Source organism: Palaemon carinicauda, chromosome 12, assembly GCF_036898095.1.
Source record: "Palaemon carinicauda isolate YSFRI2023 chromosome 12, ASM3689809v2, whole genome shotgun sequence".
In the NCBI taxonomy this organism is placed as follows: Eukaryota; Metazoa; Arthropoda; class Malacostraca; order Decapoda; family Palaemonidae; genus Palaemon; species Palaemon carinicauda.
Window position 1 is genome coordinate 8,283,661 of NC_090736.1, and position 18,315 is coordinate 8,301,975.

At 33.7% G+C, this 18,315-nt stretch overlaps 1 protein-coding gene across 1 annotated transcript in view; it reads right to left on the reverse strand.

Annotated features, from left to right (window-relative positions):
* Nucleotides 1-18,315, reverse strand: part of LOC137650476 (titin-like) — a 963,282-nt gene that overhangs the window by 205,446 nt on the left and 739,521 nt on the right. The window contains 2 exon segments of the mRNA XM_068383702.1: nucleotides 416-1,018; nucleotides 12,635-15,697. Of these exon segments, the coding sequence (XP_068239803.1) occupies nucleotides 416-1,018; nucleotides 12,635-15,697 (3,666 nt within the window).

Genomic DNA, 18,315 nt, shown 5'->3' on the forward strand with positions numbered 1-18,315 from the left:
CGCTCTCTTTCCTCTCGTTCTTTCTTTTCTTTTTCTTCTCGCTCTCTTCTTTCTTTCTCCTCTCTTTCTTTCTTTTCACGCTCTTCTCTTTCTTTCTTTTCCCGTTCTTCTCTTTCTTTCTTCTCTCTCTCTTCCTTTTCTTTTCTCTCTCTTTCTAACCTTTCTTTTTCTTCCTTTTCCTTCCTCTCCCTTTCTAACCTTTCTTTCTCTTCCTTTTCTTTTCTTTCCCTCTCTTCTTTCTCCTTTCTTTCTCTCTCCAACCTCTCTTTTTCCTCCCTTTCTTTTTTCTCTTTTTCTAGCTTCTCTTTCTGCTCACGTTCTTTCCTCTCCTTCTCTTCTCTTTCCTTCTTTTCTCTTTCCTCTCTCTCTTTCCTTTCTCTCTCTTCCTTCTCTTTGCGCTCCCTTTCTTCTCTCTCTTCTTCTCTTTGCGCTCCCTTTCCTCCTTTTCCTTCCTTTCTCTTTCCTCTCTCTCCTTGCGTTCTTTTTCTTCCTTTTCTTTCTTTAACTTTTCTTCTCTTTCTCTTTTTTCTCGCTCCTCTCTCTCCTTACGCTCTTGCTCTTCCTTTGCTTTTCTTTCTATCTCTTCTCTTTCCTTCTTCTCTCTTTCTTCTTTTTCTTTCCTCTCTCTTTCTTCTCTTTCTTTCCTTTCTCTTTCTTCTCTTTCTTTCCTTTCCTTTTCTTCTCTTTCCTTACGCTCTCTCTCTTCCTTCTCCTTTCTCTCCTTCTCTTCCCTTTCTTTCCTTTCTCTCTCCTCCTTTTCCTTCCTCTCTCGTTCTTCCTTTTCCTTCCTTTCTTTTTCTAGCCTTTCTCTCTCCTCCCGTTCTTGCCTTTCTTTTTTCTCTCTTTCTTCCTTCTCTTTCCTTTCCTTTTCTATCTTCTCTTGACGTTCCTTTTCTTCCTTCTCTTTCTGTTCGCGTTCCTTCCTCTCCTGTTCTTCCTTCAGCTTCAGTTGTTTCTCCCTCTCTTCCTTCTCCTTGGCTTCCTTCTCTCGCTGGAGTTTAGCGGCTTCTTCGCGTGCCTGTCAACCACCATTATTTCAGATACCACTATCATCTAACTACATGATTGGCTTGCCACATGATTCAGCATAAGGCTCGCCACATATCTCACAACATAGCTCACCATATGACTTATAACATATGGCTCGCCACATGAGTTAAATGTGAAATAACAAGATTTACCACATGGCTAAATGAATGGGATACCACATGGTCCGCCATATGTAGCTTATGTGGTTTCCTATTTGGTTCAGCGAATGGCTTACCATATGATTCAACATGGGCTTCAACATAAAATTTGGCACCTGGTCCATATTGTGGCCTACATGAATTACTTCATGATTCATGACATTACTCACAACATGACTCAAAATATATCTTCAATGTGGCTCACGATAATACTCATCAAATGACTAATCATGTAGCTAACCACATAATACACCACATGGCTTACACCATTCACCACATGGTTTACCATACGATTCGCCACATGGCCTACCACATAACTTACCATATGGCTAACCACATGACTCACACATATTCCAAGACAAAGATGTTACTACAAAATAACACTTTTTTTTTTTTTTTTTTTTTTTTTTTTGAACTAATGTAACGTCTTAGGCTAAACACAAACAACAGAAGAATTCACAGTTTGTAGTAAAAATTCTAGACATTGTTAAAGGTTACAGTGAATATTCAAATTTACAATTTAACATTTTGAACAGTGCATTTAACATTTGGGATTTCATTAACCTTCGGTTAAAAAACCTGTATTACTTCATCATATTCCTCAAATATAAGCAAGTACATCTTAAAACGTATCCTACACTGTTAAAAAAACGCAATTTTAATCGGAAATTCTCCTTAAAAATCTATTGTTCTCAGCCATATTTCAGTAAAATACAGACGATCGTAATTTTTACCCTAATTTATGTTTTATGGTTTGGTGACCGTAAAATCACTCCTTTACGTTATTATATCCATTTTTTAAAATGGCAAATGCCTGTTAACATTTACTCCAGGAGTTTTACAGTTTTTTTTTACGGCAAAATTTTAACAGTGTACTTCATAATAAGTTGCATTTATCAGTATATGTACAATTTTTCGGCGTGACATGGTCTGTGGATACTTTAAATTACATTTAAATGGTACAAATTCTTCAATTTGTTATACACCTTTGAGATAATGATCTACTAGGACAAACTATAGTCAATTTTTTTTAGCCAGGCAGATGTCCACCGACTCGTAGCGGTGCTCTTTTAGCTCGGAAAGGTTTCCTGAACGCTGATTGGTTGGACAAGATAATTCTAACCAATCAGCGATCAGGAAACTTTTCCGAGCTAAAAGGGCACCGATGCGAGTCGGTGCAAATCTGCCTCTCTAAAAAAAAAAAAAAAAAAAAAAAAAAAAAAAAAAAAAAAAAAAAAAAAAAAAAAAAAAATTGACAATAGATAATGTATTAAATGGTGTATGTGTCGTAATATTTGATAACCCAATCTATATTACATCATTTACACTTAACAATAGGCTAGTCGGCATTGAATTCTTATATACATGAAATTACGAAAAGTAATAATTGACAGGAATAAGAGAGCTATGTCACAAACCTACTTTGAAAATACAATATAAGATATTTCATATTTGGTTTATAATAATTAAAAGAAAGAAGTAAAATATTATCTAATACTGAGAGTTAAAGTTTGTTTGAAGTAAAACCCTTTCCAATAACCTATAAAAATGTTTTAAATTTTCTACTATCATTTCTGTATTTAATATAAGAGCGTTACATCTGTATTCCTAGAAAAAAAAAAAAAGCGTAAGTGTATGTCTTGGAGAGTGAGTTTTACATTGAGGTATTGAAACCTTAGTCGTCTGACTAAACTAAATAAAGCTAGATACACAACATGAATCTCTAAATTAAACTTGTTACAAAAGATGTAAGTCACCTTTTTCTTTTTATTTTAGTGAACACCATATGTCAACACAATGTTGACCTGTTATTTGGGATGCTAGAAATACTTAGATTTTCTTATTTTTAACATTTCTTTATAATTAATTGAGTAAAATAATAGTCTTCAAGTTACTAGAGCTGTTTCTGAAAGAGAAATATTGTTTTACGAAGCTTGAAATTTAGTGGCGTATTTTATATAGTTAGAGATATGAAGCGGTTTGTATGGAATTTTGCTGTCAAAAAAAAAAAAAGTGTCAGTGAATCATTAGCAGAGGAAAATGGAGAAATATTTAAAAGATGCAAGGTAGTGGGAAGTTGAGAGAAGCTGTAAATAAAGCAGATATGAAAGTATGAATGAAAAGATGAATATGAGGCTTATGATAATGCTGATGAGTAAAATTATAATAACAAATATTAAACAGTCTGATCTAGTCGAGCTCTTGGCTTTGTCAACAGGGTTTCTGTCCGATAATTAATTATATATATATTTTTTTTTTGGATTTAGAGAAAAAAATTAATCACTGAATAATAAGAAAAATATGATTATTGTCTAGGCTCAATTAATCGTGTTTAAATATACTCTCTATCTAGTGCAATTTTCAGCTAAAATAAACAACTACCAAAACGAGAAAAAAAAAACGATCTAATACAACTAAAAACATAAGAATTTAGCAAAACAAAAATCGTGGACCAAAATAAAAAGAAGGCATGTTAATCTACGCAAGCATTTGATAAACTTATAATGAAACATAAGTTGCATTGCTAATAAAACTTAAAACCTTCAAACTTGGTTACAGCCAAAACTTCTATATAATCGATATACAGAAAAACAAGAGACAATCGCTAAGTGATTATGCTAAATGCTTCTATCTACAGGATGAAGAAGATCACTTTGAACATATGAACATATTCCCTTGATAGGAGCCTCAGAATAAGAGATATAAGATAAATAAGAGATATAAAGCCCTGTCCACACGATCGAGCATGCCCGACGGGCAAACAGTGATACCAGGCCACAATACTTAGTGAAAAGGAGGGTTGATGACGTCAGAAGCGGGAAAACTAAAGGCAGGGATCTGGCAACACTGTATGATGCCAGATCCCTGTCTGTGGTTTTCCCGCTTCTGATGTCATCAACCCTCATTCTTACTAACTATTGTGGTTTGGTATCACTGTTTGCCCGTCGGGCATGCTCGATCGTGTGGACAGGGCTTTAGATATATAAGAGATATAAATGGCAGATATCAAAATAGAACGAAATACAAACTAAAAGAATATCTAGTCTCCGGGTATAAACAAAAAATAAAGAATAATCGGTGAAGGAAAAAGGATGATTTTAGATTAAAAATTTTTTTTTTGAGAGTATCGTGTCTGGAAGTTTCATATATACCGAATCAAAAGAAAGTTATTAACAGCAGAAAACGATGACTGTATTATGGTTTATTTATATGAATTTACTTGTGCAAATGTTAAACTCATTAGGAGCAGATGTTGAATGGAATAATGAACTGAGCAAGCTAGAGCGTGATTGAAGAAAGGTATGCGAAATGTTTGTGAATGTTTATAAAGATTTATTTCTCTCCTAATTGCATATAAACATCTGCTGATACTAGACCAATCGAACTAGGTCTAAATCGAAAGTTTCGAGGAAGTTGGCGAGAGTTGCATTTTCTCCAAAACAATGACGAGCTGGAAATTTGAAGACAACTCCTCAACACCTGTACGAATCATACAAATATGTTTCAAGATTCAAAAGACTCCTCAACACGTATTCGAATCATATAAATATGTTTCAAGATTCAAAAGACTCCTCAACACGTATTCGAATCGTACAAATACGTTTAAAGATTCAAAAGAATCCTCAACACGTATTCGAATCGTAAAAATACGTTCAAAGATTCAAAAGACTCCTCAACACCTATTCGAATTATATAAATACGTTTAAAGATTCAAAAGACTCCTCAACACCTATTCGAATCATATAAATACGTTTAAAGACTTAAAAAAAGACTTCTCAACGCCTATTCGAATCATACATATAAAAAGTTTAAAGATTCAAAGATGTAAAGAGAGTAACAACAGCTCTACCACGGCCAAAGCAGACGTGATATTTGGGGCCGTTTATCTACCATGTTCGTACGCATGAACGAAGATGAGAGACATATGAGATTTCAGTAGCAAAGGAAGTCAAACGAACAGGAGGAGAAGAGGCCCCGGTTAGGACATCCCATCCAGGTGAAACATAGCCACAGAGATGGCATTTCAGAAAGAGATTTGTCGGTGTAAACTATTTCCATGTGTTGAAGGAATAACGAACTTATGTGTAGGTGTTTGTTATGTGTGGTATATAAATGGAATAATTATGCACGTATTCACATAGGTTTTATGTGTAATTGCTGTATATCGTTTGTTTATATATATAAATATAAATATAAATACATATATATATATATATATATATATATATATATATATATATATATATATATATATATATATAATATATATATATATATATATATATATACACATATATATTCATATATATATAAATATATATATATATATATATATATATATATATATATATATATATATATATATATATATACACATATATATTCATATATATAAATATATATATATATATATATATATATATATATATATATATATACTTCATATACATATAATGTATACATATATATATATATATATATATATATATATATATATATATATATATTTATATATATAATATATATATATATATTTATTTATATATGCACATTATATATATATATATATATATATATATATATATATATATATATATATATACATATATATATATATAAATACTGTATATATAGACACAGAGAGATTTATGTATGTATATATAGTAGAAATATCTATTTTGTTTTTATTTTTCGATAATCATCGAGGAAAATTATGTATACACATTTGCATGTGTGGATGTACGTGTTAAGTGACTTCTACAAAATGATGCAGAATATCAAGCGGATGTTATATAATGTTTAACACCACTCAAATTTTTATATAAGAACATTTCCCAATACCGGATATTTATGTATGTAAATATACACGTGTATATATATATATATATATATATATATATATATATATATATATATATATATATATATATATATATATATATACATAAAATACAGAATATCTATGTATATATGTATGTGTATATATACATACATATATATATATATATATATATATATATATATATATATATGTGTGTGTGTGTGTGTGTGTGTGTGTGTGTGTGAGCATGCTTGTGTATGTCTGTGTGTGTAGTTGCACATAAACAAATCTCCTTGACTAATGCCTGCTTGATATCAAATCTTTATAAAAGACAAATTAACTTTATACTCCTACAGTATAAGATTATAAAACATGAAGAGTAACAAATACTGTGGGTCGGATTCTTCAACCCTTCCAAAACTGTTCTTTTGAAGATTTCCTCCAATGCAGCATAGAACTATTTCTATCTCCAATATTGTCATTCACGTTCTCTTTGAAATTTAATAATAAAGCGGAATTGTATTAATTATTATTTATTGACAGCATTTTATAAATCAGCATCTGAAAGTTAGATTGACGTTATATGCTGTATTGGTATCACTTCTTAACCCTTTCAGTGCCAGTGGTGGTTTCAACAAAATCAGAAAAAAAAAAAAACTGCTGATGCAGCAAAATCTTTCAAGACCACACAAACCATAGCTTGTTGATATTGATTGGAAAGCTCTCTTGAAGACCTTTCTAATAAATACCCACTTTCTATGGTGTACCAGTGTTGGGCTAAAAAATAAGAAAAACTGCTGACGCAGCAAATTCTTTCAAGACCACACAAACCATAGCTCGTTGATATTGATTATAAAGCCCTCTTAAAGACCTTTTTAATAAATACCCACTTGCTATGGTGTACCAGTGTTGGGCTAAAAAATAAGAAAAACTGCTGACGCAGCAAATTCTTTCAAGACCACACAAACCATAGCGTGTTGATATTGATTGGAAAGCTCCCTTAAAGACCTTTCTAATAAATACCCCCTTTCTATGGTTTGGGTGATTTTAAAAGATGTTTCTCTTTATTCCAATTCTGATTAACTCACCAATGGCAGTGAAAGGGTTCAAGAACTAGGCAAGGATTGGGCTGAAGAATTCTATGTTTCACCTGAAGAGAAAAAGCTACTTTTTTTTATAATCTTTTGTGGTTATTTGTTCAGCCAAGCGGGTTCCATCCTGGACAAAGTGATGAGACAGTGCTAGGCTACTACACAATCTATAGAAATGGCTAAGTTACGGCTTTTATTATCATCCAGAAGCGTCTCTCTACAGAGTACCAGTGGCTGCGTGTCGCGTCTAAAAGGGGAGTTTAGTTAGCTGTTTATTATCATTGTCTACTTGAAGCCATTGTTTTTTTTAGGTTGTTATTTAGATGAGATGGTTAGGAACTCAAAAGTTCATTTATGCAGCCGTTTTTGATCGGTCGTTTTCTTATTAAATGGGCGTAGCAATGGCAACTAAGGAACTGCTTTAAATGTTACGATAATGCTTAAAAAAAAAAAAAAATACACTAAAATAAATGGCTTTAAATGTTACTATAATCCATAGAAAAAAAAAATAAACTAAAAATAATTGTTTTAAATGTTGCGATAATTCCTAAAAAAATAAACTAAAATAAATTGCTATAAATGTTACGATAATCCCAACAAATGAAAAAAAATAAACTAAAGAGTTGCTGTAAATGTTACGGCAATACCTAAAAATAAAAAATAAAAATAAACTAGAATAAATTGCTTTAAAAATTAATCTAATTCCTAAAAAAATAGAAAAAAGGTTAAAATAAATTGCTTTAAAGGTTAATATAATCCCTAAAAAATAAAAAATAAAAATAAATTAAAATTCATTGCTTTAAATACTACGATAATCCGTAAAAAATAAACCATAGTAAATTGCTTTAAATGTTACGATAATCCCTAAAAAATAGAAAAATAAACGAAAAAAAAATGTAGCTGCAAAGAAGCTTGAGCATTGAATAAATGGAGTCTTTAATATAAATAAAACTGAAATTTTGTTGTTTCCAATTGTCAGTGTCAGAAAATGCTAAAAAACAGTGGTCGTGTCACTTTTGTGTCACTTTACCATCTCTCTCTCTCTCTCTCTCTCTCTCTCTCTCTCTCTCTCTCTCTCTCTCTCTTTTCATTGTCAATAGAGATGCACTAATTATTCCAATAAAAACATTCGTTCTCCTTGTGGTAAAGTATTCTATCTCTCTCTCTCTCTCTCTCTCTCTCTCTCTCTCTCTCTCTCTCTCTCTCTCTCTCTCTCTCTCTCTCTCTCTCTCTCTCTTGTCAATAGAGATGCATGAATTATTCAATGCTTGTTTAATATACATGACAAAAATTGCATTACCAAAACTAGTTCTACTTTTCCAAAAGGCTCATTATGACCTAGAGTCACTTTCTGAGGACAAACAAAGTATTTATTTTTTTTTTCCTTCTAACCAAAGTTTGCCATTCCTTCGTTTATTCTCTGTTTTTCGAGTGAAAGAATGTGAATTTCATGCAGGAAAATGGTTTAGTCCCATAATAATTGAACAATGAGAAGGCAGATTTACATATAAAGTGAGATGTTTTAATCATGATAAAAATAAATACTTTATTTTGTTTAAAATGAACGCACCATATATATTCATTTTCATTTATTCTCAGAAAATTGGGGATTCATTCGCCAGTTTCCTTGTATCAATTAATTAAATTGGGTCGTTATGTTTAGAATCTAATCTCACTCGAAGAATAAAGATTAAGAAGAATATAATCACTGCAATATAACTTTGTATCCAGTATCATTATCAATACATTTTACTTTATTCTAGAATTTTCATTCCAGCTATGACCAGGTTTGGGAATGATCATCCTAATCGGGTAGTTGAATCAGTGGAACTTCAAAAGTTCAAACTTGCAGCAAATGTTTTTATGTTGAACAGGCTGACAAAAGTCTTCTTATGGTTTATATATGAAATATCTATTCTAATGTTGTTATTGTCTTAAAATACTGTATTTTAATTGTTAATTACTTCTTATATCGTTTATTTATTTCCTTATTTCCTTTCCTCACTGGGCTATCTCTCCCTGTTGGAGGCCTTGGGGTTATAGCATCTTGCTTCTCCAAATACGGTTGTAGTTTAGCTATTAATAATAATGATAGTAATAATAATAATAATATATTTTTCATGGCCTATCCCATCTTTAATGCCTTCAATTGTTCATAACTTCTTATATCGTTTATTCATTTCTTAATTTCCTCTCCTCATTTGGCTATTTTTCCCTGTTGGTGTCCTTGGGGTTATAGCATCTTGCTTCTCCAAGTAGGGTTGTAGTTTAGCTAGTAATAATAATAATAATAATAATAATAATAATAATAATAATAATAATAATAATAATAATATATTTTTCATGGCTAATTCTATCTTTAATGCCTTCAATTGTTCATAACTTCATATATCGTTTATTCATTTCCTTATTTCCTTTCCTCACTGGGCTATTTTTCCTTGTTGGAGGCCTTGGGGTTATAGCATCTTGCTTCTCCAAGTAGGGTTGTAGTTTGGCTAGTAATAATAATAATAATAATAATAATAATAATAATAATAATAATAATATATGTTTCATGGCTACCCCTATCTTTAATGCCTTCAATTGTTCATAACTTCTTATATCGTTTATTCATTTCCTTATTTCCTTTCCTCACTGGGCTATTTTTCCTTGTTGGAAGCCTTGGGGTTATAGCATCTTGCTTCTTTAAGTAGGGTTGTAGTTTAGCTAGTAATAATAATAATAATAATAATAATAATAATAATAATAATAATAATAATATATTTTTCATGGCTAATCCTATCTTTATGCCTTCAATTGTTCATAACTTCTTATATCGTTTATTCATTTCCTTATTTCCTTTCCTCACTGGGCTATTTTTCCTTGTTGGAGGCCTTGGGGTTATAGCATCTTGCTTCTCCAAGTGGGGTTGTAGTTTAGCTAATAACAACAATAATAATAATAATAATAATAATAATAATAATAATAATAATAATAATAATAATAATATCTTTAATGCCATTCTTCAGCGATGACACCGACTACAATTCCTATATGAAGATGTTTTGCAAGACTAGTTCTTGAACGTCTTCAAAAATCTTGAGATAAAACATCAAGTTTTGAAAAAAAAAAACTATGTACGGAAAAACATGAGGTCTCTAGTGAGATTGGAAGTGAGCAGCTATGTAAAACAAAACAAAATTGAACATTTAATACGATTAGAATACTGGTGCAATTATTGAATTGATAAGAGAATTAATTCTTCTAATAAAATAACTCTTTAGTGCGTGAATAAATGAATTCATTCCTCTAATAAAGTAACTCTTTAGTGCGTGAATAAAATAATTCATTCCTCTAATAAAGTAACTTTTTAGTGCGTGAATAAAAGAATTCATTCCTGAATAAAAGAATTCATTCCTCTACTAAAGTAACTCTTTAGTGCGTGAATAAAAGAATTCATTCCTCTATTAAAGTAACACCTTCGCTTCTGCAATTTACTTATATTACTCAAATATCTCAGGTTGATACACAATTCTCTTTCGTCAACATAACTGCTAAGTATATCCTTTTTCGCTTGCAAAATTTCCACCAAATAATCCTATTAATTCCTATAACTCCTACATAATCCTATTAATTCCTATAACTCCTATATAATCCTATTAATTCCTGTAACTCCTATATAATCCTATTAATTCCTATAACTCCTATATAATTCTATCAACTCCTAGAACTCCCATATAATTCTATTAATTCCTACAACTCCTATATAATACTATTAACTCCTATAACTCCTATATAATTCTATTCATTCCTATAACTCCTATATAATCCTATTAACTCCTATAACTCCTATATAATCCTATCAATTCCTATAACTCCTATATAATCCTATTAATTCCTATAACTCCCATATAATCCTATTAACTCCTATAACTCTTATATAATCCTATTAATTCCTATAACTCCTATATAATTCTATTAACTCCTAGTCTTTACATCAGAACTACACATTCTAGTTTAAAAATGTTCCTCTTAAATACAAAAAACTAACTATACTCAAATTTTTTTAACGAGGCGAGTTTGCACTAATTCGCAGCGGTGCCCTTTTAGCTCGAAAACGTTTCCTGCTATCTGATTGGTCAGAATGATCTCGTCTAACCAATCAGCGATCAGGAAACTTTTCCGAGCTAATAGAGCACCATTGCGAGTCGGTGCAAATCTGTCTCACTAAAAAGAACTGACTATATAACTTACTAAAAGAAACCAATACTGATATTCATCAATGATTGCTAAAAACGACTTATGTAAACAACCAATATCACACATTTTCATTCACGTTAGATTCTCCCAAACACTTCTAAATCATTCTTACGGTAAAAGCTTCTAAAACTATCATTCTTATGGTTATTCATTCACACAAATATAGATTTCCACAGTAAGATATACGAAAACGAAATGTGGCCAAAATTAAGGAATTTAGTAAGAAAATATATATTGTTGAACCACCAATCAGCTTTAGGGGAAGGGGGCGTGTAATCACTATTGATAATGTAGTAAATTTAGTTGAATAATGTATATGTTACGGTCATTTTGGGAAATTGGTCATTTTACAAAATGCCAGGCCATTATACAAAAAGACCAAATTCGAGGTCACTTTGCAAAATGACCTAAATATCTCGACATTTTGCAAAAGGTCCAAGATTTTGGTCCATTTACAAAATTATCAGTATCATCGTTAGTAAGGTTACAAAATGTCCGATCAGCAAGTACCAAACCTAACCTAACCTAACCTAACCTAACTTAACCTAACCTACTTGCTGATTAGACATTTTGTAACCTTACCAACGATGATACAGATGATTTTGTAAATGGACCAAAATCTTGGTCCTTTTGCAAAATGTCGAGATATTTAGGTCATTTTGCAAAGTGACCTCGAATTTTGGTCTTTTTGCATAATGACCGGACATTTGGTATAATGAACAATTTTCGAATATGGCCGTAATATATATACATGGGAGACATAAGTTGAATAGTTCCCCACCTTTACCATAAAAAAAAAAAAATCGTATTCATATTCATTAATATCTATGGCTCACGAAGTCCTCAGAAATTTTTTTTTTTCAATGGAACATCTTCGGATAAACAACCTAAAAAAAATCAATATTGAAAGTAAGAGCAGTTTTTTCCCTAAAATATATTAATGAAAATTGTTAGACCATAATAATTAGACTTTTTTAAAGCCCAATAAAAATGTTTCCGACTCTTCGTTACGATTTGTGAACTGTCATTAGGTTTTTAATGAACTTCTCCTAGAGAAGGCGAAAAATGTTTAGTTAGTGCTTAGAGCTACGCCCATTATATAACATTTTAGTTCATTTTTTTAATAGTCAGCATTTACTGGATATGATTATGAGAGAGAAAAAATGATCTTAAAATAGTAAAACATATTTGTTTATTGTCGTTAGACTTTATATTTAAAAGAATTCACCTAACCATCTGATCGATTGCAGCCTCTGGTAAAAGTTATCGAAATGACCGAAAAGTAATGTCTTTACCAATGATTCTCTAAACTCTTGTGTTGTATCTGTGATATCCTTAACTTTCTCTTTCTCCTCTTCTTTTCCCGTTGGAGATGGAGCCTTAGGCACTGTTGGGGACTTAGGGATCGTTACTTGTAGTGGAGGGGGGGAAATGTCTCTCTCTGACCAGAAGTCACCTTGTATATCTTCTGTTTCTTTACTCTCTTCTGCCAGTTCTTCAAACAACTCTATAACATCATCTGAGACTCTCGATGCTGTTTCAATGTCTAGTGTTTCAGGTGACCCAGTCTCTGGCCTTGGTGGTTGGCCAAGTCTTAGTGGAGGCGAGGTATCTCGATCTCCCCAAATGTCAAACTCAACTTCTTTATCTTTGGGTTCTTCTGGTGGAGTAACTGGTGGTGCAATGTCTTCTTCACCAGGTCTCTGAGCCTGACTGATTCTCAGCGGGGGAGAAGTGTCTCTGCCAGCCCAGATATCAATCTCAGCTTCTGCAGCCTTGGGTTCTCCTGGTGGTGTAACAGGTTGCAATGCTTCTTCTTCCCAAGGTCTCTGAGCCTGACTAATTCTCAGTGGGGGAGAAGTATCTCTGCCACTCCAGATATCAATCTCAGCTTCTTCAGCTTTGGTTTCTCCTGGTGGTGTAACAGGTTGCAATGCTTCTTCCCAAGGTTTTTGAGCTTGACTAATTCTCAGTGGGGGAGACGTGTCCCTGCCAGCCCAGATATCAATCTCAGCTTCTGCAGCCTTGGGTTCTTCCGGAGGTGTAACAGCTTGCAATGCTTCTTCTTCCCAAGGTCTGTGAGCCTGACTGATTCTCAGCGGGGGAGAAGTATCTCTGCCAGCCCAGATATCAATCTCGGCTTCTGCAGTCTTGGTTTCTTCTGGAGGTGTAACAGGTTGCACTTCTTCTTCACCAGGTCTCTGAGCCAGACTGATTCTCAGCGGGGGAGAAGTATCTCTGCCACTCCAGATATCAATCTCAGCTTCTGCAGCCTTGGGTTCTTCTGGAGGTGTAACAGCTTGCAATGCTTCTTCTTCCCAAGGTCTATGAGACTGACTGATTCTCAGCGGGGGAGAAGTATCTCTGCCAGCCCAGATATCAATCTCAGCTTCTGCAGTCTTGGTTTCTTCTGGAGGTGTAACAGCTTGGACTTCTTCACCAGGTCTCTGAGCCAGACTGATTCTCAGCGGGGGAGAAGTATCTCTGCCACTCCAGATATCAATCTCAGCTTCTCCAGTCTTGGTTTCTTCTGGAGGTGTAACAGGTTGCAATGCTTCTTCTTCCCAAGGTCTTTGAGCCTGACTGATTCTCAGTGGGGGAGAAGTATCTCTGCCAGCCCAGATATCAATCTCAGCTTCTGCAGCCTTGGTTTCTTCTGGAGGTGTAACAGGTTGCAATGCTTCTTCTTCACCAGGTCTCTGAGCCTGACTGAGTCTCAGCGGGGGAGAAGTATCTCTGCCACTCCAGATATCAATCTCAGCTTCTGCAGCCTTGGTTTCTTCTGGAGGTGTAACAGGTTGCAATGCTTCTTCTTCCCAAGGTCTTTGAGCCTGACTGATTCTCAGTGGGGGAGAAGTATCTCTGCCAGCCCAGATATCAATCTCAGCTTCTGCAGCCTTGGTTTCTTCTGGAGGTGTAACAGGTTGCAACGCTTCTTCTTCACCAGGTCTCTGAGCCTGACTGAGTCTCAGCGGGGGAGAAGTATCTCTGCCAGCCCAGATATCAATCTCAGCTTCTGCAGCCTTGGTTTCTTCTGGAGGTGTAACAGGTTGCAGCAAGGCTTCTTCTTCCCAAGGTCTCTGAGCCTGACTAATTCTCAGTGGGGGAGACGTGTCTCTGCCAGCCCAGATATCAATCTCAGCTTCTGCAGTCTTGGGTTCTTCTGGAGGTGTAACAGGTTGCAATGCCTCTTCTTCCCAAGGTCTCTGAGCCTGACTGATTCTCAGTGGGGGAGACGTGTCTCTGCCAGCCCAGATATCAATCTCAGCTTCTGCAGTCTTGGGTTCTTCTGGAGGTGTAACAGGTTGCAATGCCTCTTCTTCCCAAGGACTCTGAGCCTGACTGATTCTCAGTGGGGGAGACGTGTCTCTGCCACCCCAGATATCAATCTCAGCTTCTTTTGTCTTTGCTTCTTCTGGTGGTGTAACTGGTGGAGAAATATCTTCTTCACCAGGTCTCTTGACCATAAAGGTTCTGAGTGGAGGAGAAGTGTCTCTGCCACCCCAGATATCAATCTCCGCTTCTTTTGTCTTTGTTTCTTCTGGTGGTGTAACTGGTGGAGAAATGTCTTCTTCACCAGGTCTCTTAACCATAAAGGTTCTGAGTGGGGGAGAAGTGTCTCTGCCCCCCCAGATATCAATCTCTGTTTCTTTAACCTTTGTTTCTTCAGGTGGCGTAACTGGTGGTGTAAAGTCTTCTTCTCCAGGTCTCTTAACCTTTAATGTTCTCAGTGGGGGGGAAGTGTCTCTACCTCCCCATATATCAAATTCCTGAGATTCCTTTAATTCTGTACTTTTTTGCTGTAGGGTTGTTTCTTTATGGGTAAATATTTCCTTTGATTCAGATGTCTGTTTCTCTTCTTTCTTTGTAATTTTGATATCTGATTCAAACCATTGTTCAATCAGGCCCTCATCTGGTGACTTTTCTGGTGACTTCTCCTTAGCTTTTATGAGGCCTTCTTCATTCTCACCAGAAGATGTAGTAAACTTCTCCTCTTGCTCAAATTCTCTTTCCTCCTGAATCTTATGCTTTTGTTTAAATAATGATTCTTTTGACCTCTCTACTCCATATTCACTTGTTTCTTGCCTTTGTATTTTGGTTTCTCTGGTATCAGAGTCAAACCACCTCTCTATTAGTTCTTCTTCCTCAGATTCTGGTTCCCTATATACTATTTCAGGACAATAGGCTGCTCCCTCTACGTCTACTAAGAACTCTTCCGATTCATAATACTCCCCAACAGTGGTTCTTGAGCTCTTTTCAATACTGTAGAATTCTTCTTGTGTCTTTTCAATAATTTTAGGCTTCTTCGGTGGTGGAGAACAACCCTCACTCCAAATTTCCTCTAAACTATCTTCTTCCTGCATAAATTGTTTGATGTCAGTCTTTAGGGTGAATGCATGTGAAATGAAAACCATCCTATCAAAATTAAGGGATGAAATGTACTGCACAGTAAAAAAAATGTCAAAATAGTAGATAATTAAAGAGATTTATCATAAATCTTAGTTATAAGAGGTAAATATAAAATCTACAATACAAGAAAAAGAAAAATTCATGTGCTAATACAAATAAATACAAATAATAATATTAATATGCAGTATGTAATCATGTAAAATCATAATGATAACAGACTCAACATGAATATATAAACCAAAATAAATGAGACGTCAAAACTACCAAAATTACATCAAAATTAAGAAAACTGTATTCTCCAACCTTAATGTAAGTTGCTAAAAACCAAAATGTACAATAAAGGTAAATATATAATGCTATGGGGTTATGTGTACAGTTAAGTAAATATACTAAAATTTCAAAATGTCAGTATAAGTTCTTATTTTCTATTGGAAGTTTCTTCGTTATCGGTCACTCATCCTTTCCCCATTCAGAAGCAGTTTTAGATGCAACTGAACAACATTGTAAGTTACAACTGTACTTTGTAATCAGTACATATGTCAACGGAGGTACAGCTTGGAGTACGAGGCTGTGAAGAGGATGCCCGAAAGGTTTCTTTTAGGATGGTTAATTAGAATTTAGGATTTTAACATAACGTTACACAGGATTTCGCATTGGTAGACCTAATTAAGATTACACCTATAATTCTGTTCCTGTATCTTAACTTGTTTAATCGACTACATTTCATTAAGTTTAATACCACAGTTAGATCAGAGTTTACATAACTTTAAAGTTACTTCATCCTTGTATAGATATTATTGTCTCCTTTCTGTTTACTTATTAGAAGCTATTCTTTATCAAGAATATGAATCTGACTCAAGCATCCATGATTATAGAAAATACCTAAAAAGAATGTGATCTTATTTTCTTGGTGGGCAAAAGCTATTAGGGTGACCGTCCGCCATTTTTCTTTTTTCTAATGATCCAAATTACACCATTTCTATATATGTTTTAGACATAGATAATACCTTCATCATATAAAAATTTCAAGTCATTTGATCGAAAATTTTTGGATATAAACCAAAGCCAACATGAAAATCAAGCTATGTGCTGATGAAAATACTGTTTTTGTAAACTAAAATTGAACTAACAGATAAAACCTGGTTTTGCATAACCTATGGTTAGACTCATGAAATATAGGTTTGAATCGAGACTAATTTAAGAAAAAACTAAATTCAACAAACGATTCTTTTTAAATGGATCTTAAACAGTTTGCAACCTTAAGAGAAAGCTCTCTCGGGCGATCCTCTCATTTTGTCAGTCTGTTAAGTAAATGTTAAAGTGAGTTTTGAAGCATAAGGTCACAGTATGAGAGTCACAGGAGTTGTAGCATATACAGTTGTGAGACAGAGAATTTTTTATTTAGAGTTCATCATCATTGAAGTTTGTGCTTTGGAATGGATTGTACGCCAGTGGGGGGAGGGGTATGTGATGTGTTTATTTACTGGAAAACACTCTTGAAAAAGGAGAAATTATTTTTGAAATAAAGCATAATGACCATTGATCTCTGAACGAAATTTTGCTTAGTGAGGTCGCCAATCTGTTCCATTAAATATATATATATATATATATATATATATATATATATATATATATATATATATATATATATATATATACATATATATATATATATATATATATATATATATATATATATATATATATATATATATATATATATATATTTTATAGCCGAAAGTATTCCAATACAATAATCGCTTATATGGACAGTGTATAAAGATTTCAATCACAATTAAATCGTTTTCTGGATGCAATAATCAATTTAAAACTATTTCCTCTTCTTATACTTAATCATAAGACTAATCTTAGCACGAGCATCAATTGATATTTTCTTAAGCAACATTTGGATTTACGCAAAATAACTTCTGCACAACAAAACATCAGTCAACTCGTCATGCATGCTTTAGTTCAGTAACATTTCCTTTCTTCAAAAGAGGTTCCATTCCATAATGTGCAATCTAAGGCCGGAGTTTTATTACAATCATGATGATTTGCTCTATGGCTCTGGTCTTTGAAATGCCCTTTGGTGTCAGTAATTCCTTCCTTAAATAAGGTACAGTCAGTCTTTATAAGTTAGTGGATGTCCGGGTGTTTGAGACAGATTTCCATATCACCCCTTTCTGGACGACAGGTATCTGGGGGGCACAAAGCCAATCATATATAAGTCGTTGAATATTTGACCTGTTTTGCACTCCCAGACACCTGTCGTCCGGAAAGGGATGACATGGAAATTTCTCCTAAACACCCGGACATTCACCAACTTATATACGTGACTGTGCAAGCAGAGAGAGAGAGAGAGAGAGAGAGAGAGAGAGAGAGAGAGAGAGAGAGAGAGAGAGAGAGAGAGAGAGAGAGAGTGGAACCACTTAGATATTACCTGTCTTCTGTGGTTCCACATGAATATCAATTTAGTTTTCTTTTGGAGTCAGATAGTCTACATCTCTGATATCATTGAATTCACATTATTTCATTCATTTTATGTTTTATATGCACATATGAAAAA